The following is a 26,719-nucleotide window of genomic DNA, read 5'->3' on the forward strand; positions in this document are numbered from 1 at the left end:
TTGTCAAAACTGACCCTTTTTTTACAAAGTGCCTATCTGTGGATTTTGAATCCTATCCCTGTTGGCACCTAGTGAAACTTAGCAAACCTATACATTTTTGAAAACTAGATACCCAGGGTAATTCAGGATGGGGTGACTTGTGTGGCTCTCACCAGGTTCTATTACTCAGAAACCCATGCAAACCTCAAACTGTGTAAAAAATATTTTCCTCACATTTCTGTGATGCAAAGTTCTGGAATCTGCGTGAATCCACAGAATTCCACTCACCTCACATTTCCCAAAGTCTCCCAATAAAAATGGTACCTCACTTGTGTGGGTAGGCCTAGTGCCCAAGACAGGGAATGGGCCAAAACACAACGTGGACACACCACATTTTCACAGTCAAAACTGACCTTTTCTTTAGCAAAGTGGCTAGCTGTGGTTAAAAACCCTAGCTCTGCGGCACCCAGGGAAACCTAGCACACCTATACATTTTTTAAACTAGACACCCAGAGGAATCCAGGATGGGGTGGCTTGTGTGGCTCTCACTAGGTCCTGTTACCCAGAATCCCTTGCAAACCTCAAACTTTATCAAAAAATCCACATTTCCCTCACATTTCTGTGATGAAAAGCTCAGGAATCCTCGTGGATCCATAAACTTCCACCTACCCCGCATTCCCCCAAGTATCCCGATAAAAATTGTACCCTACTTGTGCGGGGAGGCCTAGTGCACGTGTCAGGAAACAGGCCAAAATGCAATGTGGGCACACCACATTTGTACAGTGAAAACTGACCCTTTTTTTGCAACGTGCCTAGCTGTGGATTTTGAACGCTAGCTCTGCCAGCACCTAGGGAAACCTAGCAACCCTATACAATTTTGAAAAGTAGACACCCAGGGGAATCCAGGATGGGGTGATTTATGTGTCTCTCACCATTTTCTGTTGCCCAGAATCCCTTGCAAATATCACGCTTTGTAAAAAGAAAAAACATTTTCTTCACATTTCTGTGATGAAAAGTTCTAGAATATGCGTGGATCCTCAAACTACCACCCACCCTACGTTCCCCAAAGTCTCCTGATAAAAATTATACCTCACTAGTGTGGGTAGGCCTAGTGCTTACAACAGGAAACAGGCCAAAATGTAACGCGGACACACCACACTTTTACAGTCAAAACTAACCCTTTTTTTGCAAATGGCATAAATAGGGTAATCCAGGATGGTGTGTGACTTGTGTGGCTCTCCCCAGGTTCTGTTACCCAGAATTCCTTGCAAACCTTAAACTGTATACAAAACCACATTTTCCTCACATTTCCATGATGGAAAGTTCTGGAATCTGCGTAAATCCACAAATTCCACCCACCCCGCTTTCCCCAAAGACCCCAATATAAAAATTGTACCTCATTTGTGTGGGTAGGCCTAGTGCCGGAGACAAGAAATAGGCCAAAAGCAACGTGGACACATCACATTTTTACAGTCAAAACTGACCTTTGTTTTCCAAAGTACCTAGCTGTGAATTTAGAACCCTAGTTCTGCCAGCACCTAGGGAAACCTAGCACACCTATACATTTTTAAAATCTAGACACCCAGGGGAATCCAGGATGGGGTGACTTGTGTGGCTCTCACAATTCTGTTACCCAGAATTCCTTGCAAACCTCAAACTTTGTCAAAAGCCCCATATTTTCCTCACACTTCTGTGATGAAAATTTCTGGAATCTACATGGATCCACAAAATTCAACCCACCCCGCATTCCCCAAAGTCTCCCATAACAATAGTACCTCACTTGTTAGGGTGGGCCTAGTGCCCGTAACAGGAAATAGGCCAAACCGCCTGGTGGACACACCACATTTTTACAGTGAAAACCGGCCCTTTTTGTGCAAAGTGTCTAGCTGTGATTCTGAACCATAGCTCTGGCGGCACCTAGGGAAACCTATCAAACCTAAACATTCATGAAAACTAGACATGCAGGGGAATCGTGGATGGGGTGGCTTGTGTGGCTCTAACCAGTTTCTGTTACCCAGAATCTCTTGAAAATCTCAAGCTTTGTAAAACAAATTAATTTCCCAACATTTCTGTGATGGAAAGTTCTGGAATCTGTGTATCCAGAAACGTCCACCTTCCCACATTCCCCAAAGTCTCTGGATAAAAATGATACCTCACTAGTGTGGGTAGGCCTAGTGCTCAAGACACGAAACTGGCCAAAACGCAACGTGGACACCACATTTTTACAGTAAAAACAGACCCTTTTTTTGCAAAGTGTCTAGCTGTGAATTTTAAACCCTAGCTCAGTTGCACCTAGGGAAACCTATCACACCTATACCTTTTTGAAAACTAGACAACCAGGGGAATCCATGATGGGGTGTGACTCTCATTACGTTCTGTTACCCAGAATTCCTTGCAAACCTCGAACTTTGTAAAAAAAAACACATTTTCTTTATATTTCTGTGATGGAAAGTTCTGGACTATGTGTGGATCCATAAACTCCCACCCACCCCACAGTCCCCAAAGTCTCCCGATAAAATTGATACATCACTTGTGTGGGTAGGCCTAGTTCCCACAACAGGAAACAGCCCAAAAGGCAACTTGGACACACTACATTTTTACAGTGAAAACTGACCCTTTTTTTGCAAAGTGCCTAGCTGTGGATTTTGAATCCTAGCTCTGCCGGCACCTAGGGAAACCTAGCAAACCTATACATTTTTTAAAACTAGACACCCAGGGTAATCTATGATGGGGTGACTTGTGTGACTCTCACCAGGTTCTGTTATCCAGAATCCCTTGAAAACTTCAAACTGCGTAAAAAAAATACATTTTCCTCACATTTCTGTGATGGAAAGTTTTGGAATCTGCATGAATCCTCAAGAGTCCACCCATTCCGCATTCCCCAAAGTCTCCCGATAAAAATGGTACCTCACTTGAGTGGTTGGGCCTGGTTCCCGCGACAGGAAATGGGCCAAAATGCAACGTGAACACACCACATTTTTACAGTCAAAACTGACTTTTTTTTTTGCAAAGTGGCAAGCTGTGGATTTTGAACCCTAGCTCTGTCTGCACCTAAGGAAACCTAGCACACCAATACATTTTTGAAAACTAGGCACCCAGGGGTATCCAGGATGTGGTGACTTGTGTGGCTCTCACCAGGTTCTGTTACTCAGAATCCCTTGCAAACCTCAAACTGTGTAAAAAAACACTTTTTCCTCACATTTCTGTGATGGTAAGTTCTGTAATTTGCATGGATCCACAAAAATCCACGCACCCCGCATTCCCCAAAACCTCCCCATAAAATGGTACGTCACTTGTTTGGGTAGGCCTAGTGCCCGTGACAGGAAATGGGCCAAGACGCATCGTGGACACTTCCCCTATACATTTTTTAAAACTAGGCACCCAGGGGAATCCATGAGGGGTGACTTGGGTGGCTCTCACCAGGTTCTGTTCCCCTCAGTCTCACAATAAAATTGATACCTTACTTGTGTGGATGGGCCAAGTGCCTATGCCATGGAAGGGCCAAAAACGTGTAGAGATTGAGGGGGTCCAAAAGCGGGTCCAAAAGGTCAGTTTGTTTATACTTTTTTAGGCTGATGTTACTATGCGCACACACAGAAGTGAGGTATCATTTTTTCTTGAGAGACCAAGGGGAATGGTAGGTAGTAGGAAATTTGTGCCTGTACCGAGATCCTACAACTTAATCACACGGAAATCTGAGGAAAATGTGATTTTGCAAGTGAATTTGAGGTTTGCGGGGGATGCTGGGTAAGATAACGCTGAGGGATCCATGCAAGCCACACTTCCACCAAGTCAGTACACACACACCACCATCCAAACACACCACCAGCCAAGCGCCATCCACGCACACCGTCAGACAAGTGCCATCCACGCTCACTGCCAACCAAGCTCCATCCACACAACGCCAGCCAAACGCCATCAACGTACACCGCCAGCCAAATGCTACCCTTGCACACAGTCAGCCAAGCAATATCCTCGCACACCGCCAGCCAAGCACCACCCACGTACTCTGCCAGCCAAGCACCATCCCCGCATACCGCCAGACAAGCAGGGCCGGTCTGGGATCAGCAACCAGCCCAGGCAGATTGCTGCTCGACTAACTCTGGGAAGGGGCGTGCAAGTAAAAAGCACCATTCCTGCTTTTGTTTCCGGGGCCCGATATTGCAGCACTGCTGCAAAACCGGACCCCAGTGATGAAACAGCCCCCCAAGGCAAGAAAACCACCTCTCACCTTTCCGGCACACCGGGGAAATGCCTGGTGCCCTGCACCTAAGCACATCCACACACACAGCCAGCCAAGCACCAGTCCACGTACACCACCAGCCAAGCAAAACTCCACACACACCACCAGGCAAGCGCCAATCTACACACACCGTCATCAAGTGCGAGTCCACCCACACCCTTAGCCAAGTGCAGGTCCACACACACCACCAGCCAAAGGTCAGAACACACAGACCGTCAGCCAAACTCCAGTTTACATACAAACTCTCCCGGGTTTCTAGTGGTTTTCTGCCAAGGTTTGGGTGCAGATAAGACTAAAAATATCACTGAAACAGCCAAAATGTATGCCTAAAAAAAAGGGAGCGACCATTGCCCATGGAGCTTCTCACTGGCATTCCCATAAAGATATCCCTGGTGCCTAGTGGGCTTTCTGCCCCCCCCTCTGGGGGGCAGATAAGGGGCTATTGCCCCGATCTGCCTTACGGGGGGGACAGAAAGACATTTTTGGGGTTGAGGGTCTTAGCATGCCCATTCTCTGCAGCCCGAACCCCTACATATTAAAAGAAATAACAATATCCCCGGTGCCTAGTGGGCTTTCTGTCCCTCAAGGGGTAGATTAGGGACTATTGCCCCATCTGGCTCCTGGGGGAGGCAGAAAGACTGTAGCTAATTTTTATGGGGGGTGGGGGCATTGGCATGCCCATTCTGGGCAGCCCCCACCCCTATGTATAATACAAAAACAATCCCTGGTCCCTAGTGGGCTTTCTGTCCCCCCAACGGTGGCAGATAAGGTGCCCCCACCTGCCTCCCAGGGGGGGCAGAAAGATTGTGGCAATTTTTGTGGGGGGGAAGCATTGGCATGCCCATTGTGGGCAGCCCCCACTCCAATTATATTAAAAAAAAACAATCTCTGATGCCTAATGGGCTTTCAGCACACCTCGGGGCAGATCGAGGGCTATTGCCCCTATCTGCCTCCTGGGGGGCAGAAAGGCAGTGGATTTTTTTTTGGGGGGGCAAGCCCATTTTGGGCAGCCCCACGCCTATATATATTAAAAGAAAATCCCTGGTGCCTAGATTGCTTTCTGCCCCTCCGGAGGGCAGATCGGGGGCTATTGCCTACATCTGCCTTCCAGGGGGTAGACAAACTGGAATTTTGCAGGGTGGGGTCATTGGCATGCTCATTTTGGGCAGCCTCACCACTACATATATAAAAATAACAATGCCTGGTGTCTACTGGGCTTTCTGCCCTCCCGGGGGCAACTCTGGGGCTGTTCCCCCCATCTGCCTCCCAGGGGGGTAGAAAGATTGGAATTCTGCAGTGGTGGGGGCATTAGCATGTCCATCTCGGGCAGGCCCCACCCCTAAATACATTAAAAAAATAAATCCCTGGCAGCTAGTGGGCTTACTGCCCCGGGGGGGGGGGGGAGGGGCAGAAAGACTGTGGAATTTTGCCCATCTCAGGCAGCCCCACATCTAAGTACACTTTAAACAAATCCCTGGCATCTAGAGGACTTTCTGCCCCCTCGGGTGGCAGATTGGGGCTTCTCTCTCGATCTGCATTGCCTCAAAAACAATTGGAGGGAGCAAAAGCCCTTGCTCTATGGAGTTGATCCCCCATCCCTGGTGTCCAGTGGGTTAATCCCGGCTTGGGGATCAACATCCTGGGGCGATCCCCACGCAGTGATCCACTAGGGAGGGCTACCATTGATACCTCCAGTCTTTCTATGTACTCGGGGGGTGAGATAGCCCCTGAACACGTAGAAAGAGAAACTGAAATTAGCCTATTGGCTCATTTCAAGTTCAATTTCACTGAAATGATGTCAGCGCGATGTGCGCTCTGATCTTCATTTCAGGGAAACCAACTAAACAGCCTTGGAAGCTGGGAAGCTCTTCCCCAGCTCCTGAGGCTGGTTAGGGGGAAAAGGGAATCCTTCTATTTCCTGCGCCAGAGGGATTCCCTATTTCATGGCGTCAGACACACTGGAGCCATCCAACTCACATGAGCACTTTTGCATCGGACTGCTCCCTCACTACCGAAACATGGAAGGTGTTAATGGTGGCCAACCAGGAAAATTGAATCAGAAAGTGATCTGACCAGACTTGGGGTAAAGGGTCGTGTACCTGCAAACGCATATTAGAAAATAACTGATCAATCACATGTCCCGTTTGATATCTGGGACTAAATATATGTTGAGTAGATCTAATGACATAATCACTTCTTTAAGTTTGAATACCTCATTATTGTCCACCTTATCCATATGGAGATTGAGGTCCCCATAAAATATAAATTGTGCATATCTCAGTACCAGGTGTGCTTTAGAGACTTCAGAAAAGGGTCAGCAGGCCCTGGAGGTCTATAAATTAACACTCTTGCCACATGCTGATGAGACAATGAGAAACAAAATTCCATTGCCTCAGCTCCAGATAGGCCCTCAATTTCGAACATCAGGCAGTCTAAGTCATCCCTGAGAATTATGGCAATTCCGCCTCCCCTACAGGACTGGCGATTCTTCCTGTGTATTTTATAACCATTGGGGATGGCCAATGCAGTGACTGGGTTGGAGGACTAGGGGAGCCAAGTCTCTGTCAAAAATAATAAGTCAGATGTATCAGGATTGTCCTCACTCAAAAGATCGTAAATATTATCAGCATGTTTTTGCATAGAGCAGGCATTAATTAGACTTGCCAAAAACTGAGCCTTTCCTTTCTTGTGTCTCTGTGAAGGCCCTACCATAGATAGCGAGCTAAATGGAAAATTTCATTGAGGACATGGAACGTTAATAAATAATGGTCCTAAAAATGGTACAACCTCAATAGAAGATCTCTACTATAATATTTTGTTAGGATACCTTTCGAGGGCCCATGGGCAGCGTGGCTGGGGCGGGCCACATCCGGGTGCAGATGGGATTGCAAGGTGTGCCTGCGGCCAGCCTGCTGCATGTCCGTGCGGCGTATCCCGTTTTATACTTGTGGCTTGTGTAACAACTAGAGCATGCACTCCCTAGTATGGAGTCTCTAGTTGTTCCTGTGTTAAGTTTTAAAGTGCCAAATTCAATCCATAGTACAACGATTGTTGAAAGTAGATTAAATGCAGTTTTAAACTAAGCGAAGTATGTGCAAATACTGACCTAATTTGAAGTGGGGGAGACTTCAAAGTCAGGCCTTTGAAGTGTACAGAAGCCCTGGCCTTCCTTCCTTTGCTCCAGACTCACTACAGGGGTTTAATCACTCCTTTGTGTGGGGACAGGATACAGCCAAGTCACATCTAAGCTCCCATTGTGTGTGACTGTCTAGAGGGACTACACAAAGCCCAGCTGTCACTCACCCCAGTCAAGTGATCAGAGACGGGCAGCAGGCACCAAATAACTAATTTCAGAAAATGCCAACTTTCTAAAAGTATCATTTTCAGAATTGCTATTTCACATCCAACTTCACTGTAAGATGTGATTTTAAATTGTGATTCGAGAGACACCTAACTCGAAAAGTTTATAATTTCCAGATTGCGAATTACACTTATAAGAGCTAATAAGGTAAGCCCAATGTTATCATGTGGGAGTTTTTCACTCCCAGGAAATGTAAAACTTAAACGTACATGCTCTGCCTTTTAAATACTTTGCACTCTGTCCTCTGGGTTGTCCAGAGCCTACCAGAGGGATGACATATAAGTATAAAAGGAAATGTTTGGGCCTGGCAAAAGGTTTTTTTTTCTCAGGTCGAAGTGGCAGTGTAATCTGCACATACAGGCTCAGCAATGGCAGGCTTGAGACATGGTTAGAGGGCTAATTAAGTTGATGGCATAATCTGTGCTGCAGGCCCACTAGTAGCATTTAATTTACAGGCTGGTCTTCGGCACATGTAGTGAACTTTACTAGGGACTTATATTATATGTAATTTAAATATCCTAATTGGGTATGAACCAATGTCACCATGTTTTAAGAATAGAGAGCAAGCACTTTAGCACTGGCTAACAGTGGCAAAGTGCACAGAGTCCCATGGCCAACAAAAACAAATTCAGCAAAAAGTGGAGGAGGAAGACAAAATGTGTGGGGGTGACCCTGCAAAAAGCGCCATTTCCAACACACACTCACACATCAAAATTAGGCCTGGGCGGAATTTCAATTATGTTGGACTAATCAAAGTAATTTGGGGAAAGAAACCTGCTGCGAGGGCACATTTAGCATGGGTGAGCAGCTGCTCCTTCTCCTGCTCGCTGTTCATGGTCTTTTGCATTTAGTGCTATTTCTTAGGCCAAAATATATCCTTGAATCCACTCTGGATGTTAGGGTGCATTTTGCTCAAAGAAAGTAGTGCTAAATGCTGGGAGTAAGTTGGTGCAAATTTTTTCCCAACTGTATATTTAGCAAGCACCTGCTCGCGCCCGCTATTCATGTTCTCTTGCATTTAGCGCTATTTCTTAGAGCAAAATGCATCTTCACATCCACTTAGGACATGAGGGGGTGTTTTTGCACTAAATGCAACTTTTTTTCTTCTCACATTGTTCTGCATCATCTTGTGCAATTTTTGGGTAATTCCGCGTGACTATGACACACAAAATTACACGAGTTACAACGACCCCTAATCCAACCTTAGCAATTAATAAAGAAGCTTAAACACCATGTTTAATATTGGCATACGAAAGGATTTAGATCTTCTCAATACATTTATTATTTATACTTTGTCAAGTCATTTCATTTATTTTACAATGATTATTTTCCGGAATTACCGAAAATATGCACAATTTTATATTTACTCTCGCTTATTTCTGATGCTGCATGCTGGCTGCGGACCCTAAAGGACCGAAGACAAATTACCAAAATGAAGAGCTTGTCTTTTTCTGAGGTCCTGAAACCTCCCCGAACTTTTCAGGTACTCTTTTAGCCCACATTGATCATATTCATGTACTGAAAGTTTCGAAATACATTTTGTCAACTTTCCTTCCCTTTTCCACACTGCTGCTGGTTCATCAGACAAGATTAACATTCCACAAAGTAAATAAAGAAAACAAGTTAAAGATGACATTTTTTACATATAAAATAAACTTCTCCCACCATTATAGTGGACTAAATGAAGGATGTACACACATTTTGATTTTTTTAGGAAGTCTTTGATGGGCCTAATGTTAAATTGGGTGCTGCTGAAATTGTATGTGATGAACTCGATTTTGTTTGCTCTATTAACAGATCAAGACCAAAAATCAAGAATAATACGTAAAAATATTTGAGTGCATGTTTTGTATGCATTACTACCACATTTTCTCAGATGTGACTACAAAGCACAAGAAAGCACTACTGAACTCTTGATTGGTGCAGCTCTAAAAAAAAAAGGATGGAAAAAACATATGCACTCAATTTTGCCATTGCCCTTAACATGCTTTTCTATTACTTTCTTTTTATATATTTAAGAAATAATGCACCTGAAAATGTCTTAGCATTCTGGAGTGAAGTCCTGGAATTTTTTCCAGGTTTCACCGACTTGTGCTGAGCTTTCATTCTCCAAGCCAAAGCTGTCCTCCAGGAATCTTGTTAGGTATGTTCGGCTAAGGCATTCCTTTCATTGTTAGAGGACAGCACATGAATGATTAACTTATTGTAGGCAATACCATAGATAAATGATAAAAATATATTTTCATGATAAAAAATTAGCAGTTGTCTCTTGGAACACTAGCTCTTGCTTCATAAGTCCTTCCAGTCCTGGCAAATCAGAATGGGATCCACTGTTGATTGTGTGCTCATCATGCATTGACTCCGGATGGAAGAGAGTAGCCTCTGGAATAAACAGAAGACATATTTGGAGTCTGTGTTCTTCAACATGCAATCATCACTCACCACCCAGATGCCACCACTCCTTTCTTCACAATGCCTTCCAAAACTGCTTCCATGGCTTATAACGCAGAGAACTAACCACTATACGAACATGTTCTCACAAACACAAAGCAGAGAAAGGCCCTCAGAATTTGGAAAAGTCATTGATTCAATTCATTGATTCCCATATGTCTGTGATGTTATGGTGACATCTTCATTTATTCAATCCATCCAATAAACTTAAACACTGGCTGTTGGTTCAAATAGCGGGTATTGTGGCTGCTCTAATTTTCTATAGAATATTGATGTCACTGGACATGTGTAATTAAGATGATTTTCACTGTTAATAAACCGCTTGAGACATTAGCTGAAATTCATCCCTGATGAAGTCACTTTATAGTGGTGAAAAGCGTTTTCTTGGCTGATATGGTGTTTACTACGATACATGAAGTTGGTTTGAAGAATAAATATTGATTGTATTCTTTACAACCAATGGTGTTTAAGTTTATTGGATAGACTGAATATAAAGAATTATGTCATCATAATATCATAGACATAAGAAATTTCAGTTAATTGCATTGTGATAAAAGGACCAAGGACTATTCTAAATTTTGAATGCTTCTCTCTGTTTTGTGTTTGTGATTATGTGTTATTTAGGAGGTTTTCTGGCAGTTTGACCTCGGGGGCTATGCACCTAAGTTTACTTATTATTGTAATTTGTACTAGGGTGGTAGGGTATGACCATTACTGCTAAATCTGTGATGTGTTTAACTATACAATCAACACACCATCCTTGGCTGCTTGCCAGACCCAAACACGGTCTCCAAAACACAAAGGCTCGAACTTGTATTGTGATGTGATAAGCCTTAGTCTTTGTGTAGTGATTCTCTCCACTGCAATAATTTTAATGAGGCAGGAATCGAATTTGCCTCATTGAGCACAGTTGTTAGTTCAGGGTTGCAGGCCTTCATGGGACAACAGTCTAATTTGCAATATGCTGACATTGTGACCGCTATTCACCAAAGGGCCAAGGGTCAGAGAGCCACAAAACATGTCCCAATGCAACAAGTATTAGGATAATCGATAGGACCACTGTGTTCGTTCCCAGTGCCACCCACCCTGCACACACTGAGGGCCTGATTCTGATGCGGGTTGGAAACCTTCCCGATCGAATCGGGTTGGAAATGGTTTCCGACCCACTCGGATTGGGAGAGTACGACCGACGGAGTACGATGCATCCGGATGCTTCCAGATACGATTTGGTTGGACTCCCATTGACTTCAATGGGAGCATATGTTCCTAACCGCATCATAATTGGGCCCTGTGTCAGGAAGACACGTTCCTGATCCGATTTGGATGGAGCAAATGCCATGAGGAGGCCTTCCTAACCGCATCAGAATCAGGTCCTAGGTGGGAATGCTTTCCTAACCGCATCAGAATCAGGCCCTGAGTGTAAACTGTCAGAAGTTGATAGCCTACACTTGGTGGTTAGCCCCAAACCTCGACATGGGCTAACTATTCCAATATTTGCGACCTCAGAAGCGGACTCTAAGCATTTGTGCATTAGATTGTGCATGATGCTTCTTTGGCATCCAATATGTGCAAGGCAATTTGCAAACATCTCAATGTGATGTCTTTTGTGAATTGAGATGTACTTATGAGCATTGCAAATTGCCACTTTCCATTCACAAACACGACATTGCTGCCTTTACAAAGGCAAAGCACTATTGTGAACCTGGTCATCTTTTTTGAAAGCACAGCTTTAGACATACACAACATACCATAAGAAAGATAAAACCTCACCTGTTCACTACTGTAAAGGCCAAGCAACACCCTTTAGAGGTACAATGACTCAGAAACTCGCTGCTTTGGAAAATGGAAACAAAGTACCCATTCCTAGATACAGTACAAATCTGATGCATTAGACTCAGAAGACAGGTGGGGGAACATAACATTATCTCACCTGCCCCAGACACCCTGAGATTGAACCCAGTGGCCAAAGTAAAACCATAAGAATCCTATGCTGAATCTTATGGTGGCAATAGGTGCAGGACCACGTGGGTAAACATTCAATTTGGGGACCATAAAGGGTTAAGGGAAGTCACTTACCCTCTTTCATCGGTCTTTTTACAGTATTTCAGTAGGAGAATGGCTGAAAAACAAGGTGCAACAGATGAGGCACTTTTTGAGGGCAGTGTCCTACACAAAAGACATAAAAAACGTATTTTGTGAAATGTGGAGACTGCACGGATAAATGTGTGTTAACCGAAGACACGCATATGGCAGCACAAATATAGACAACCAAAATCTCATGGACTTAAGAATATACTAAGTACTATTTTTAACTCCACATCTACATGCCTACAACATCTATAAATTTCAATGTGTACGCATAAACACACACACACACACATCTATATATATATGTGTGTGTGTGTGTGTGTGTGTATATGCAAACATATATAAATATGCATAGTCAATGAACAGATATGTGGAGTTTAATATAGTAAACTTATACATACCTGTATTTATTTACCTTGTGGGTATTTTAGTCATTGATATTTTTGAGATTATATTTTTGTAGTATGTGTTGGAAATGGGGGCTCTAGTTGGCAGAGATATGCACCCTGTCCAAGTAGGAACCCCCACTCTAAACAGGGTAAGTCAGATATACACTGATAAACAGTGCTCACCCTCTGGTAGCTTGGCACAGAGCAATCAAGCTTATCTAAAGAGTTAAGGTGTACAGTACACACAGTAATACAATGAAAACACCACAAAAAGACTACACACAGGTTTAGAAAAATAGATTATGATGTTATAAGTAAATCAAGATAAAACAACATAAATCCTATAAGTAGAAGTTGAGGTATGAATTTCTAAAGAGTAAAGAGTTCTAGTGCTTCAAAGCAATAAGCGCCATTAGTGGTTATCTGGTCGTACTGGACTGGGGCAAAGTCAACAGTTCAAGCAGACCGTGATGGAGCGCAGGGCACGCACAAGAGCCATGCAGGCCAAGTGAACAGTGTACCTTGGTCCTGGTCGCAAGCAGCGACTTGCGGGGTGCAGACGAACCATACGTTGATATCAGCCCAGCAGTCGAGGTAATTCGTCAATTTTCTTCATGCTGGGGTGTTGTTATGTCTTATTCATTGAGCGAAGAACCGGTTCTGAGTGCAGTGGTTCCAAAGAGGATGCAGGGAGTTAATACACGCTGAAGGCGAGATGCAGGATCAAGGAGGTTCTGCAGCCATTATTCTCTTAGACCTCAGTGCTGCCTTAAATACGGTAGACCACTCTATTCTTATTCACGGAATCTGAAATCGAGGTATCGAGGGCAGTGCGCAAAAATGTCTTTCCTCCTTTTGGGAGAACAAAACTTTTCAGGTGGTAAACCAGTCCTTCTAATAATCTATTAGTCTTCCTCTTCGCTGTGGGGTACCTCAGAGGTCGGCCCTGAGTCCCACCCGTGTCAATCTTTACTTGCTACCCCTGGCTGATTTTGTGCACTAATTTGGGTTGTCATTTGTCTATTAGGTCGATGATGCCCACTTGATCATGCAAATCTCCCCAGACCCCATCTTTCTTTGATGCCTTACCTCTTGTAGGTGGCTGGATGGAATGGCCAGCTACCAATGGCCAATGGAAACTTATTAAACAAAGACAGAAGTCATGCTGCTGGGCAATATTTTCCAACAATGATCCGACCTCTATGTTTCTACTGCTTAAGTAAGCTTCAAGTTCAAAAAGCTTAATAAAAAGTCTGAGGACATGGCTGGGCCCTAATCTCACGATGGACCACCAAGCTAAACAGCTTGGTGCCTATTGCTTTGGAATTTTGAGACCCTTAATGAAGGTTCTCAATCTCCTTCCTTTTACAGCTAGAAGAGTGATTGTTCAGTCCCTTGTACTATCATGCCTTGTCTATAGGAATGCCTTGTATATTGGCTCCCCCAATATGTGGTCAGAAGGTTGCAGGTTGTGCAGAACACTGCTGCCCGGCTCTTGATGAATTTCCCAAAACATTAGTCTGCCAAAACGGCATTAATAGATCTCCACTGGCCTCCTGTGGAGCGCTGAAGGCAATTCAAGTCCCTATACATGATGTACAGGGCTAACAATTAATAAGTCCCTTCACTGCTTGGATACTTAGACTTTTTAGATTCTCCTTGGCACACTTGTAACTGTTCCCATGACCTGCAAATCTTGTTGGGGGGGCTGCTCAATGTCCTTTTTGGCCCCCAAACTTTGCAACACCTTACCTTTGGAGCTATGCTAAATTGAGAATGAACTTCCCTTTAGCAAAGTGTTGGAAACCTGGCTGTTTAGGAATTAATTTCCCCTCCTACAGTTACTTATCGATCTGCAATGTCTGTTTTTAGCACTGGGACCAATCACATGTTGTGATTGGTCTGAGCACCGTGACACGGTGCTCAGCCAGGGGCTGGAAAGGTGGGCATGTTCTCCATGCAGGCTGTAATGCAGCCTGTATGGAGAACAGGGAAGTGTGCATGACTGCTTTGGGCGGCCAGAGAGCGCCGACCAAACAGTCATTGTGCACATAGGAGTGGGCAAACCACTCCTCCCCTGCTCCCAGAACAGAGCAGCACCGCCCGCCCACCCTCCTGCAATGCAGACAGACTTAAACCATAAAATGATAATAACTAAGTTATATCATTTTATGTTTCTAAAGTTGGCACTGCTGTGAATCAGTGGGGCGACGTTCCTCCACCATAGCGGAGAAGCAGCCACTGCTTCCTCTAGAGGACTCTGCTGTATGTGCAGCCTTCTCATTATACAGGTCTGACATCGAATGTAGGACTGCAACAGGGGTCAACCCTCCCAAGGGTCACAGATCTTCCTTTGGTGCACATCTGTGACCTAGACTTCCAGATCTGTTGGTGATCAGCCATTACACATGGTCATCATTTGCCCATACTCCAAAGACCCTCTGTAAGCAGTCATTCTCCTAATGCAGGCAAATGCATGTGTTTAACATAAACCACCACCAGGCTTTTTGCCAGCTACCTTGAGGATGATAACCCAGCCTCTGGTACATGTAGGTGCTCCCTCCACACGTCTGTCTGAAGCTATCCTCAGTGCACATGCTCATTCATTTGGTGCACATTTGTAACCATGCTCCCACAAGTATGTGCATGAAGCCATCTCTAGTCTGTAGATCTTCACTCTGGTGGGATAACTATCCTTGAGGTAAGTATGAATCATGACCATTTACGTAACAGTTTCTAACCCTCTACATGCTTCTCTCAACTGTGCTACAAAAATAGAGACATTTTTAGGTAAGAACTTGACAGTGCAGTTGTCTAAACCGACCTATAATTTCTACTAGGAATACTGTGGCCTTTGGGTCAGCCCCTTTCAATCAGTTTTGTTTGGTCAGGTCCTGTCAGTCTTTGGCTTGAGACTTTGTCAATGACATCTTGGCTCAGCCCAAAGGGGGGTTTCTTTTTCACCTATTGTTATTGAGGGTTTGGATGTATCTTACCCCATCCAATTATATGCATGCATTGCAAAGCTTAACAATTGTACATTAGCTATTAATGATGCAGCAGCCAATTGGTTTTATGTGCCTGTAGTGCAGTTCACCACAATACCACAATACCTAGAACAGATAGATAATGCAGGAGATTAAAGGTGGCTGCAATAAAAGACAATAACATTAAATCCATTCTAAAATGGATGAGTTTCAAGATCAACAACTAAAAAATGAAGGTGCTAATAATATTTGAGACTTGAGACCGACCTGCAAAGAAATCATGCCGTTGTATCAGTTTTAAGTGAGATATAAGGGATGTTGAGGATAAGTCTAGTGGAGGCATTGTGAATGTTCTACAGTTTCTTGAGGTGTTTCTGGGTGATGCCGGCATAGAGTGTGTTGCCGTAGTCGCTTCTGCTGCTGATGAGTGCGTGGGTGACCGTCTTTCTGGACTCAGTGGGGATCCACTTGAAGATCTTTTAAAGCAGGAGTAGTGTTTGGAAACAGGATGATGAGACAGACTTGATCTGGTAGCATATGGTGAGCAAGGATTCAAGGATGATGCTGAGGTTTCGTGTGTGGTCTATGGTAGGGGGGATTCCAAGGTCTCCGGGCCATCAGGAGTTCTTCCAGAAGGTGGGGGTGGAGCCCATGATGAGAACTTTGGTCTTCTCTCAGTTAAGCTCGAAGCAGCTGTTCTTCATCAAGGTGCCGACAGCCTTCATCCCGTCATGGAAGTTGTCCTTGGCAGCTGTAGGTTTGTGGTGAGGTAGAGAATCAGGTGGGTGTGGTTGGATTAGGAGACAATGTTGAGTCAGTGGTTCCTGACAATAGCTGCGATGGGCCCATGTAGTTGTTGAAGAGAGTGGGGCTCAGGCAGGAGCCCTGAGGCCCTCTATAGCTGATCTCTGTGGGTTCAGAGTGGCATGAGGTAGTCTGACAGCTGGTGAGGAAGGAGTGGATCCATTCCAGGGCTTTGTCACAGATACCGGTGTTGTGGAGTCTTGTGCATAGGGTGTGGTGAGAGACTATATCAAAGGTGGCCTTGTGGTCCAGGAGGATGAGGTCTGCAGTTTTGCCTCGGTTGAGGAGGGTGCAGATGCCATCTGTGAATGCGAGGAGGCCGGTCTCGGTGCTGTGGTTGATTTAGAAGCCATATTGGGAGAGGTCCAGGATGTGATTTGCTTCGATGAACTCAGAGGGTTGGCTGTTGAGTGCCCTCTCGATCACCTTGTCTGGAATGGGGGCAGAGAGATGGGTCCGAAGATCTTGAGGTACGTTGGGTTGGCAGAGGGCTTATTCAGCAAGGGGTTGATCTCTGCGTGTTTCCAGTCTTCCTGGAAGGTGGCTGAGTTGATGGAGCAGTTGATACTGGGGCAGAGTTCGGGGTGATGGTGATGCCAGCTCTGTTGAAGATGTGGTGCGGTCAGCAGTCCGAGGGTGCTCCGGTGTGGATGCTCTTCATGATCTTGAGCGTGTCATCAGTGGTGAGGAGAGTCCAGCTGAGTAGGGTCTGTTGGGGTCCGGTGTCGTTGTGTGTGATGGTTGCGGGTGGGGCAGGAGGGTCTTTGGTATTGAGGCTGTCGAAACTGTTGTATATCCTTAATCTTGTGGTGGACGACGGCGCCAAGGTTGTTGCAGAGGTCTAGGTAGGGTGGAATGTTTGCTGCCTCTGTCTTGGGTCTGGCAAATTCTTCAACCACTGCAAAAAGTTCTTTACTATTGAGTACATTGGTGTTGATCCTTTCTTGTGTGGGCGCTTTCTTTGTTGTTCTAATGAGGTGGTGGTGTGCGGTGACAGCGGTGTTGAAGCTGAGTGGTCTTCCAGGCTCTTGCTGCTCCTCCATCTCTTCTTGAGTCGTCTACTCGTTGAATACACGCTCTTTACCGGGCCACAAGTTGGAGGTCTTCTCACTATTGGAAGATGGGGAGCTAGATGCCCTTGCCCTTACCGAAACATGGCTGGATGATTGCTCGGCGCCGGATTTAGTGGCGGCCTTACCAGATAACTATCTGGCACTCCATTTCAATAGGGAGGGAGCTAAGAAAGGAGGCGGAGTAGCTCTTTTCTATCAGGCCCGTCTCCGCGCCGAAAGGTTTCTATCCGAAACCCTGGGGGGCGCAGAGGTGATGGGGGTAAAACTCAGGCGGGGGCCGGTATGTGTGGTGTTTTTGGTAGTATACCGACCGCCTTGGGCCTCGCCAGAATTCCCGGCTCTCTTCATTAGACTGGTTCAGGATCTACGGTCGAGATATGACAAAATTATTATTGTCGGAGATTTCAACTACCATTGGGAAAAATCCCCTAAAGAGGGGCAAGCGCTACAGATTGAGGAAGCAATTTCCTCCTTGGACTTCACTCAACAAGTGAAGGGACCGACACACGAGAAGGGACATGTGCTTGATTTAGTTTGGACCACCATGCCAGTCCAGAGCTCTACAGAGATCTTGCCATGTGCCTGGTCTGACCATTCCTTAATAAGGGGTAGAATTCTATTGAACGGCCACCTGTCCAAGCCTGGGGAAGGTTGGAAAATGGCCCGGAAGTGGAGAAACATCGATGGGGAGAAAATGGTGCATCTCCTGGAAGAGTCTCCTCCGGTAAAGGAGCAGAATGCTAATGTTGGTGCCCTTTGTGGACACCTTCAGCATAGACCGGGGAGAGCCATTGATCTGGTGGCACCCTTTCGCAGGGTGAAGAAGGTGGAGAGAGGAGCTGGGGCTCCCTGGTATAATGATTCCTTACGTGATTTGAAACGTGGGGTGAGGAGGAAAGAACGAGCATGGCGGAAAGAGTATGACGCCACAGCTAAGAAAGAATATATTTCATCCTTAGCGATTTATAAACTAGCCATTCAAACCAGGAAGGCTGCTTTCTTTGAGGAAAGAATAGTGGCAGCTAGAAATCCTCAGAAGGAAATCTTTCGGGTCCTGGCTGAGCTCAGGACAAACAAAGAGCAAAGCACTGAGTTCACCCAGGAGGATTGCCAGAGGTTTCAGGACTTCTTTGTGAACAAGATCTCTGATATTCTGGGAGAAATTGCTGCAACTATACCCCTTGATTGTCCTCGCCCACCTGACCATATTGGTCCGGCAGATATTACATTGTTAGCTGAGTTCTCCCCAATTGCAAAACAGGACTTACTCACGATTATGGACCGAGTTAAATCTGGTTCTCGGGTTGATCTATGTCCTCCTGATGTGTTTAAACTGGCACTGCCAGGAGTTGAGAAAGAAGTTTTGCATCTGTTGAACTCTTCCCTTCACACAGGACAGGTCCCTCTAGCTTTCAAAGAGGCCCGCCTGATTCCTCTACTAAAAAAACCTGGATCGGACATGAAGTGTTTGAAGAACTTCCGACCTATCTCCCAGCTGCCTTTTTTGGCAAAAGTGATCGAGCAGCATGTGCTGGCACTGCTCTCAGGACATCTAGAGAGCAATAACTTGCTGGAGCCCAATCAGGCGGGTTTCCGTGCCAACCATAGCACGGAACTAGTCATGCTATCAATCCTAGATGAACTGAGGAGTCGGGCTGATATAAAAACAGCGAGCGCCCTGGTACTATTGGATCTCTCCGCGGCTTTTGACACTGTGTGTCATGAACAACTATTGTCGCGGTTGAGGTCCTTTGGTATCAGGGGTACAGCACATGCATGGCTTACATCATTCCTGCAGGGCAGGACACAAAGAGTACAGTTGGGGGATCTTCTTTCTACCTCTGCCCCCATCACTTGTGGGGTTCCACAGGGTTCGGCCCTGTCACCCCTACTCTTTAATATCTACTTGCAGCCTTTGATTGCACTCCTGAATAGGATGGACTGCCTAGTATATAACTACGCCGATGACACCCAGATAATCATCCGGCTGGATGATGGCCCAGGAGCGTCTACCAGGCTGCAGGACATACTTAAAGCCACGGTCAATTGGATGTCCGAGAATTCTTTAAAAATCAACCCGGACAAGACGGAAGTGTTGCCTATTTCCATCACGGGCAACCCCTGGAGCGAGAAACTCTGGCCTGCGGAATTGGGTGTGCCACCGGAACCGGCGTCTGCAGTCAAAAGTTTGGGCCTGTACGTGGATGACAAGCTTTCCATGAAAAAGCAAGTCACCACGGTAGTGGGTACCTGTATAGGCCTGATGCGACAATTGAGGAAGATCTCTGCATTACTTTCATTTTCCACCTTGAGACACGTGGTCTCAGCCACAATCCTGGCTAGGCTGGACTATGGAAATTCCCTGTATATTGGTCTGCCCCAGCGGTTGCTGGATATGCTACAGGGGGTTATGAATGATGCTGCCCGGCTGATTTATAAGAAACCTAGGACTGCCCACTCTTCCCCCCTGATGCAGGAGCTACATTGGCTCCTGATTCGGCAGAGGGTTGTATTCAAAGGTCTGTGTATCGTACATAAGGCGCTGTACGGTAAGGCACCAAGATACTTGAAATCCCGTCCGTCCCCATATACACCGAGCAGGACTTTGCGCTCGTCGGACGCTACCCTCCTGTCCCAATCCCGTTTTAAACTGGCTACGGTGGGTGGACGCGCTTTCTCCAACACACTCCCAGCTTTGTGGAACAAACTGGCCCCAGAGCTAAGGAAGGAAAGCAATCTGTTATCCTTCAGAAAAAAGTTAAAAACTGCACTGTTCAAGCAAGCATGGAGCAGCCTCTAGAGGTGGTGTCAAGATCAAGTAAATACTGAACCCCACTACGGAATCTGGACAAACAGCGCTTAGAGACCCCGGTGGTTATAACGCGCTATATAAATTAAATAAATAAATAAATAAATAAATAAATACAGGTGCGTCTGGACTCACAAAGGGTGGGAGAGAACCAGCTGGCTTCCTTGGAGTATTTTTTGCCTGGGGCTTTCTTCAGGGGAGCCAGTGTGTCGGTGCAGTTGGAGATCCTACGGTGGAGGTTGCATGATGAGGTATTAGCATAAGTGGATATCAGTGGAGGGGTTTTGCTGAGGGAGGTGGTGAGCTGTTCTTCTAATTGAAATTACGCAAAGCCAACACTATACAAACAAGCATTTTCAATGCAATAGGTCTTGCATGTACGCGAGTTTGAGCTATTGACATGCAAATAACAACGCCTTTATATTTTTGTTTTCGTTTTTAAAACATAAATAAAAGGCATTGTCATTTACAATGCCAATAGATTAAACTCATATAAATGCGAGACCTATTGCAATGCAAATGTTTGTTAAGTAATGACAACAGGAAGGAGTGCTCAGTGGGTTGAATATGTGTGCAGGAGCGAGTCGATCTGCAGGTCACAAGTTTGAATGCCTGCAGGGCAGACTCTGCTGTCCATACTTCTAATTGAGTACCTGTCACATACAGCTCTTTAAAACATAAGTGCTGCATGAAGCGCTATGAACTAAGCACATTATTATTATTATTATTATTATGTTACCCTGGTTGCACGCAATGGTCTTTGTTGGTCACATGGTCTGAAGTTCTCCCTCTGGAACTTTCGTGTGTGGATTCTGTGCCGCCAAAGGCAATTTAACCTTGTTCAAAACTGTAAAACCTCCTGCCAATAAAGCGGCAGGAGGCCACTTTATTGGTAGATGAAAGCTGCAAAAGACAGATTGGAGCTAAACTGCCTAGTCCTGCAATGGGTGCGTTAAGTACACAGAAGATAAAAACCCGAAGGTCCCATGACAGGATTTATCAGCTGTACTACAGATAAAAACACCACAGTGACATTAGTTGCACTGAAAGTCTAAGACAAGCATTTGCAATGCAATCGGTCTCGCCTTTGGGAACGTATATGTATTTAGCAATGCAGCTCATTAGCCGGGGTGCTTAAACATCTACTGTTCTTTAACATGGAGGGAAAGTAAGCACCAAACTTTGTGAAACGCCAGGTAAGAAAACACATGGAGAGAAACATTGCCTTTCAGCTCTGTTTTTTAATATGAAAGCAGGGCCTTCAGTGGTCATATCACTGAAAATACAAGATTTGAAAAAAAAATTGTTGTCTACAGGTGCTTGTGAAAGACAATTTCTATCGACTGGAATCTAGAGCAGGCTAAAGTAATTGTGGTATTTTACTGACCTCTGCTGGTCGTTTTCTATCAAGAAAGTTACATAGAGGCAGTTGCCAGAACAATAAAAAACAGAAAGTCCCTCAGCAGAAAGCAATTCTGGTATTTTACTGACCTCTGCTGGACGTTTTCTAACAAGACAGTTAAATAGAGGCAGTTGAACAGAAAAAAAGCCCCTAAGCGGAAGTAGACAAGTCCTAGGGCTGATCTCCAGAGCCCACAAAGTACATACACATATAAGTATATACTAAAGTATATATACTAACGTATATACAAGAGGTCTCGAATGCTTGACCTAATAAATATAAACATTGATCTGTGGATCCAAAAATAAGCTGTAACAGGTAGTCTTAAACTGTTCCATAAACACTGCTGACTTGCAATTTTCATTGCGCGGACACTAAATGCTGAACAACTAAACAATTCAAAGATCTCATTATTTCCCTTTTGTCCTAATGACAAATTACCTGAGAGTGCTGCTTCCTAGTTCCAGTGACACTGATAGAGCATTTTTAAACTCAATGACTAGGGCATAATGTAAGTTGAGAAGTTTCTGCCACAACCCAGTTCAAGCAGTGATGTGTGCATCTTGGATCACAGAGTGCTCTATGGGCCATAAATCAGGACTGGTTGTATGATGAAATGGATTATTTTGTCCTCTATGCACCTTGCATAATTTTGGTCTATGGCCAGCTGGTTAGCTTTGGCTCTATTGGCTATTTATCACATAGTGCTCAATCGATTATATAATGCACAGAAGACTATAGATCATGCATGAAGGAAACCGGCTTCAATTCCACATCAGCAGCCAGCATCGCCACAGCAATCCATAAGGGTTACAAGATTGTACGATGGGGTCGCACCCACAAGCCAGGAGGAGGACTCGCAATCTTCTTTAACCTCTTGAACGCTATGGGGATTTTTCTCCTGTGCTGGGATTCTACAGATACCACTATTCATGACAAGCTGGGCTCGTCATCAGCGTAGCAGGAGGCTACTGCATGACGAGCCCAGCTCGTCATGAGCGTCGAAGGGGTTAAAGAGTTCATCAAATGCTCGACTCTGGCAGAGAACGCCACCACATTCATAACAAAACCTGTCCTTCAAGCTGCAACTCTCCGACAACTACACACTGAACGGAACCCTTGCATATTGACCACCCGAACCATGAGCCACCTTCAACAGCCTCATCACTGACTTCATCGCCCCCTTCATCATAGACTCCAGAGCCTACATACTACTCCGCAACCTAACTTTCACCTGGAGGATAGAACCGACCACTACTCCACAGTACTCCTCGAAAGCCTAGGCAGCATTGGCCTCACCCAGTTTGTTCCAGGAACAACACAAACACACCAGGACACACAATGGACACCATCTTCACCACTAGCTACAGCATCAAATACAACACCTCAATGCCGCACGCACTCCAGCATTCACTTCTATATCTACACACCATAAGCACAAGCCTACCCAGCCGCAGCTGAGGAAAAATCTCCCAAAAAGTCTGGCTCAGCTCGAAGCAACCCAACCCCACAGATGACCTCAAAAAGGACATCACAAGCAACTGGATCAAGAACTGTGCAGACTGCCTCGTACCCATTAAACCTAACAAGCAAAGAAGATTCAACAAACAAGCCAGCTGGACAGAGGACCTCCCTCTGAGAATCAAAAACAACACTGTAACAGCTGGAAAGGAAATGCAGAACCACAAAACCTCCCACAGACACTTGTACAAGGCTGATCTCAGACGCTACCACCAGCACTAACAAGACACCCAAAAACAAGCATTAGCTGAATGCATCGAAGGTAGCTCCAACAGAAGTGTGGAAATCTTCTTGATCCTAAAGGACTTCACCACACCCTCTGCATCCATCAACAATATTACTCTCACCCAAGAACTTTGCAACAACCTATCAAACATCTTCCACTGCAAAATCACTAACATCTACAGCAACTTCCTACACCAACCTTGCCCTAGTGACCTCATAGACAACTTAGCCATCTCTAACCTGATCGAATGGACACCCCAATTCCGGACAAGAAACAGCAACTGGCATGCGGAACATCCACTCAGGGGCCCCCATGGATCTAATCCCTCAACCAAATCTACAACCTGGGAACATCACCAATCAGGACTGCCCACACCCACTTTAATAACACCACCATCACAACCACCACTTTCCTGGATGACTGGAAACATGCTGAAGTCAACGCCCTCCTAAAAAAATTATCAACTGACCTGAACCAACTGTGCAACTTTCTTCCGATATCCCCCCCTTCTGTACCCAGACAAAATGATGGAGAAGGCTATCAAAAAGCAACTCTCTACTCACCTCGAGCTTCACCACCTACTGGACAACACCCAATCAGGCTTCAGAAAGAACCATGGCCCGAAAACAGCACTCATTGCAGCCACCGATAACATCAGGACCATCCTGGACCACAGAGAAACAACATCCTTCTTCCTGCTCAACCTGTCTCAACAACAAAGGACCTAGACTCCACTGATTCTGCTCATTCCTTATGGGAAGGACCCAAAGGGTTAAAATATCATCATTCACATCAGAGATCAAGACACTGATCTGTGGAGTCCCCCAGGAATCATCCTTCAGCCCCAGCCTGTATAACGTCTATATGACCTCCCTAGCTAACATCATCAGATCCCAAGGCATCACCATCAACTCATACGCCACCAGCACTTAACTCATCCTCTCCCTGATGGACAATACAACCACTTTCCGAATTAACTTCTCTAACTGAATGATCATGGTAGCAGACTTTATGAGAACAAAGGGGCATATTACCAAGCAATAGCGATAATTATCGCTATTGCTTGGTTAGAGACAAAAATTTACCGCTGAGCTGCGGCGATTTTTACCGCAAACAAACCTTGGTATTACCAAGGTTTATCGCAAATGCGATAAAAAACGGCCGCAATGCATGAATATCGCTGAAAAGTCAGCGATATTCATGCATTACCGAGCTAATGCTCTTAGCCATGTTATCCACCTCCCATTGGATAACATTGCTAAGAACTGCTCAGGGCAGGTGTTAGCTTTTGGAGATATTCGCGCTTAGCACGAATATCTCCAAAAGTTGGTAATAGGAGATACCGATGTTAGCGACTGTTTCCAGTCGCTAACATCTTGGCACGCCCCCTTTGCATGTCATTAGTGATAAATATCACTGACATGCAAAGCGGGGCCCAAGATGGTCGCTATCTCCTACTAGCTGTCGCTAACTGGTGTTAGCGACAGCTAGGTAATAGGGAGATAATTTTATCTCCGCTTTCTTGGCTTTTAAAGCCAAAAAAGCGGAGATAAACCCCCTTGATAATATGCCCCAAAGTTCTTTAAGCTCAATTCCAACAAGACGGATGTTCTGATCTTCGAAAACAAGACCTCCCCATGGGACTTCACCTGGTGGCCATCAGAGCTGGGACCAACACCAACACCCACCAACAACGCAAGAAACCTTGGGATCATCCTAGATGACAAACTCACCATGAGAGCACAGGTCAGTGCAGTGAGCGCCTCCTGCTTCCATATCTTATGCCTGCTGCCACAAAACACCAGATGGATCATCACCCAAGCATTCATCACAAGCATGCTCGACAACAGCCACACACTTTATGCCGGAATCTTCAAACAACCTCTACAAATGCTCCAAACCATCCAGAACGCCACTGCAAGACTCATAATGGACCTCCCGCACCGCACCCACACAGCACCGCACCTCAAGGTGCCCCACTGGCTCCCCAATCAGAAATGCAGCCAATTCAAACTCCTTACTCACACATACAAAGCCTTTCACAACATTGGATCAGCACACCTTAACAGCCTCATACACTTTCACCACCCGACTAGACACTATGACTCTACCCCACGCACTCACATACACCCCCCACATTCACAAAATCAAAAGCAGGTCACTTGTTCTCCTACATCGAACCCAACACATGAAACAACCTCCCTGAGCACATCAAGGCTTCCTACTCACTTCAAGAGTTCTGCAAGATGCTGAAGACCTGGCTCTTAGAATAATTCTATGGAGACTATAATAATAATAATAATATAAATCTTTATTCGGTTTAGTCACAATGGAAAAACCATAAAAGAACACAGAATAACATGCATTCATAAAATACACAAATTACAAATAGTTCAATTAAAAATTGGTTTCATATAGAAAGCGAAATAGCAAGAAAAAAAGTTATTCAATGTGTGCAAGGTGCCGATTGCAAATAAATACGACTTTTGCCTAGAGGTTTTTCCTGTGTTTCACGATACACTTTAGGAAGCTACTAACAAAATAACAGACGTTCACTGTTTCTAACATTTGTAGTCTTAGAAGGGCAGGTCGACACTGTCTCATTCCCCAAGATTTAAGTATTGGTAAAAGCCAGATCTTTCTGTGGGCTTGATGGTATTTACAAAGCAGGATCACATGCAGATTCGACTGCACTGAAATTCCATCACAAGAACAAGGCTGTAAACTGGCGTCCCAACAATTTTGTGTCGGAAAGGTGACCATTCTGAAGAACATGTTCAGCCTAAATCTCGTAATTAACATTCTCTCGTAAGTTGTTAGTTGTAGTTCAAGATACGGATGAATGACAAAGGACACTTGAATCATGTTTGCGTGGATCACTGCCTTTTTCGAAGAATTAGAAACAAGTCTTAGCAATTCAAGGTGGCTTAGTGCTTTCTGTTTCAAATCTTTTTTTGAGATGTCCATAATGGAAGCCGGGTCAAGATAATAGTTCTCAAGGCCTAAATCCTTGAAAAAATTCCTGACATATAAGAGCCACTTTATTTTCAAAGAATTATCCAGACTCATTGCGTCTGCGATGATAGCTTGTGACAAAGCATTTTTATTTGACAACCAGATGCGACGCCACAACATCAGGGGTTCTATTTTGATTAGATCTTCCAGGTAGGGAGTGGCTAATTCTTGGTGCATTGCGTAAATTGAGGTGCCTTTGGGGGTAGCTAACAAAAATCTTAAGAATGTATTTTCCGCCTTCTGAATAGTACTGGTGTCTGTGTACCCCCAGACTCCTGCACCGTATGTTGCAATTGCCTGGCATTTAGCCTTGTATATCTTAAGGAGTTCTCCTATTGGTCTTTTTCCTAGCCTCTGGGAGAAAGATGTTA

At 45.0% G+C, this 26,719-nt stretch overlaps 1 protein-coding gene across 3 annotated transcripts in view; it reads right to left on the reverse strand.

Annotated features, from left to right (window-relative positions):
• Positions 1-8,818: 8,818 nt before the first annotated feature.
• The window catches only part of LOC144770671 (uncharacterized), a 204,644-nt gene continuing 186,743 nt past the window's right edge, over positions 8,819-26,719 (reverse strand). For 2 of the 3 annotated variants that reach the window (XM_078655385.1, XM_078655387.1), the window contains 2 exons: positions 12,111-12,153; positions 8,819-9,965 (listed from right to left, as the gene is read on the reverse strand). In XM_078655385.1, the coding sequence (XP_078511511.1) occupies positions 9,932-9,965; positions 12,111-12,153 (77 nt within the window). In that variant the 3' untranslated portion in view covers positions 8,819-9,931. Of the gene's footprint in view, positions 9,966-12,110; positions 12,201-26,719 lie in introns of all 3 variants that reach the window. The other variant, XM_078655386.1, reaches the window with a different exon arrangement.

The sequence above is a fragment of the Lissotriton helveticus genome, chromosome 7 (assembly GCF_964261635.1).
Source record: "Lissotriton helveticus chromosome 7, aLisHel1.1, whole genome shotgun sequence".
NCBI lineage: Eukaryota > Metazoa > Chordata > Amphibia > Caudata > Salamandridae > Lissotriton > Lissotriton helveticus.